This window comes from Phaethon lepturus, unplaced genomic scaffold, assembly GCF_000687285.1.
Source record: "Phaethon lepturus isolate BGI_N335 unplaced genomic scaffold, ASM68728v1 scaffold50292, whole genome shotgun sequence".
NCBI classification, from domain to species: domain Eukaryota; kingdom Metazoa; phylum Chordata; class Aves; order Phaethontiformes; family Phaethontidae; genus Phaethon; species Phaethon lepturus.
Genome location: NW_010523621.1, coordinates 4,311 through 6,501, shown reverse-complemented (window position 1 = coordinate 6,501; position 2,191 = coordinate 4,311). Strand labels below are relative to the sequence as shown.

Here is a 2,191-nt window from a genome sequence, read left to right as displayed (position 1 = left end):
CAACTACGTCTGATCAAAGTTCTTAGACTTGCCTATGAAGTAACAGGAAGTTGTTCACAAAATTAGTATTAGAACTAAATTTTTAATTTGCATTCCTTGCTCTAACCCATTTCACACACACACAAAAAAATTCAAAATCACTTCTCTGATATCTTTTTTTTTTCTAAGCTAAACTTCTTCGGAATTAACAGAACTTACTTGAAATACAGATTTATACATGTATTCATTTCTATCTTTGTAGAGAAAATGACTTCTATAAAAAATCTGGCCAGGACTGCAATCATTTTATATGCCATATGCTTTTTTACAAACTCTGATGGAAGACCAATGATGTAAGTAGATTATTATACACTTCCAAAGTTTGGAGGATGACTTTAGCTGTTCTTGAGAGCATCGTCAGTTTGTTTGTGTATAAGTTTACGTCTAAGAGAGTCTTTCTGTCCCTGCTTTTGAACCCTTTGGCTAAGCTGGCCAAATTCTGTCCTCTAGATACAGCTGTAGAGATCTCAGATATTCTGAGTTCTTACACATTTTTTGAAAATAGGTAGCTGGGGAGAAGAAGAAAAATCATGTAAGTGTTCTCTTAGGAATATCATTGGGTAAGCTGCATCCCTTATTAGACGCTTGGGGGGTCTACACAGGACAGCATCCTTTTTTACTGTGCCAGAATCTAGCTGGAACTCACACTTAGACACTAACATCAATCAGCATTGAGACACAAATCCAGAGGAAATCATCCTTCCTTAGCTCTAGTGTTCACAGAAAACTACCACTGACTAAATGCCATAGTTTTATTAATCAGTTACCTATTGTTGTATAAGCCCTAAGCTCATCTACAACAGCTAAAATAAATGATATAGTCAATCAGTTTTGTCACAAAATTGGACTATTTCCCATTTTTGATGCCTTCTCACTTATATATCCATTACCAATAACAAATCACCATTCACCTTCCTTCTCTTCTCCAGATATCATTCTATCCCTTACAGATTAGAAAGATAGGTTCCATGGCTCTATATTGCGATACTGCACAAAAGATCTCAAACCTGGGTTTTTGAGTGAAGATCTAGAACTCAAGAAGGGCCACAATGAGTGCCTGTCTTTGCTTTTCTTTCATGCAGGAAAAGATCAGTGAGTGAGATGCAATTAATGCATAATCTTGGAGAGCATCGACACACTGTGGAGAGACAGGACTGGCTTCAGATGAAACTGCAGGATGTGCACAGTGCCCTCGAGGATGCTAGGACCCAGAGGCCTCGAAACAAGGATGATATTGTTCTGGGTGAGATAAGAGGTCGGAGGCTGCTCCCTGAGCATTTGCGGGCAGCAATGCAGAAGAAATCCGTCGATCTGGACAAAGCTTACATGGATGTACTCTTTAAAACAAAGCCATAATGAAAAAAGCCAGAGCATTATGTCTGTCCAAGTAAGCACGTGTCTGTAGACCATTGATCAAGTAGGACATTTTACTATTATTTATTCAAACTGCAATAAGGATTAAAGGCATAGTTCAAGATTGTAGCCCCATTGAGTTAGACATTTCACAACCAAATAATAAAATATATTTACAGTCCACCCATGACCATTGCTGCTAATTCTGGGATATCTTTTAAATGCATTTTATAAAATTCCAGCATAAAAAGAAAAAAAAACCAAAAAAAAAAGTTGAAAAATTGTTTAAGACCAGTTCTACTACTCTTACATGGACAGCATTTGTATGTAGTAACTAGGCCTACTTGTACTGTTAACCAGGAATGAATAAATGCAGTATAACGTGCCTCCAGAACAGGGCACCATTTTGCCTAGGGTTAAATTTTGTTTAACTTTGTACTAATTAAGATATGTAAACTTAAGTGCACATTTATTTTCACAAGAAGGCCTAAAATCAGATGTATATTAACTGCATAGCAAAAACTGCATGATAATAATTCAGGATTAAAGAGTGCAAACATAAAAAATACAAGTAGGAAGGCATAGGTTAAGATTAAAGTAAAATGGGAAAAAATTAAAACAAATTCTGTATGAAATAGAAGAATTAAACTTTGCAAAATACTGTAATGAAGGGAAGGTTTGATTACCTTCCCCTCCTCCAAAAGGTGATAACTTATGCAGAAACAGTGGGAGCAGAGAAGGTAGCACGTATCTAAGCTTGGCCCTAACAATAGAACTGGGAAATTATTCTATAGCAGAC

At 36.4% G+C, this 2,191-nt stretch overlaps 1 protein-coding gene across 1 annotated transcript; it reads left to right on the top strand.

The window, feature by feature from the left end:
* Positions 1-246: 246 nt before the first annotated feature.
* On the top strand, positions 247-1,395 carry PTH (parathyroid hormone). The gene is made up of 2 exons (XM_010282161.1): positions 247-332; positions 1,122-1,395. Exons 1-2 carry the CDS (start codon positions 247-249, stop codon positions 1,393-1,395), a joined length of 360 nt encoding a protein of 119 aa, XP_010280463.1.
* Positions 1,396-2,191: the final 796 nt, after the last annotated feature.

What these genes read in the sequence shown, in the direction of transcription:
- PTH (XM_010282161.1), top strand. Translation starts at nt 247, where the DNA reads ATGACTTCTATAAAAAATCTGGCCAGGACTGCAATCATTTTATATGCC. An exon ending in TCTGATGGAAGACCAATGAT is followed by an intron (nt 333 to 1,121) that starts GTAAGTAGATTA and finishes TCTTTCATGCAG; the next exon opens with GAAAAGATCAGTGAGTGAGA.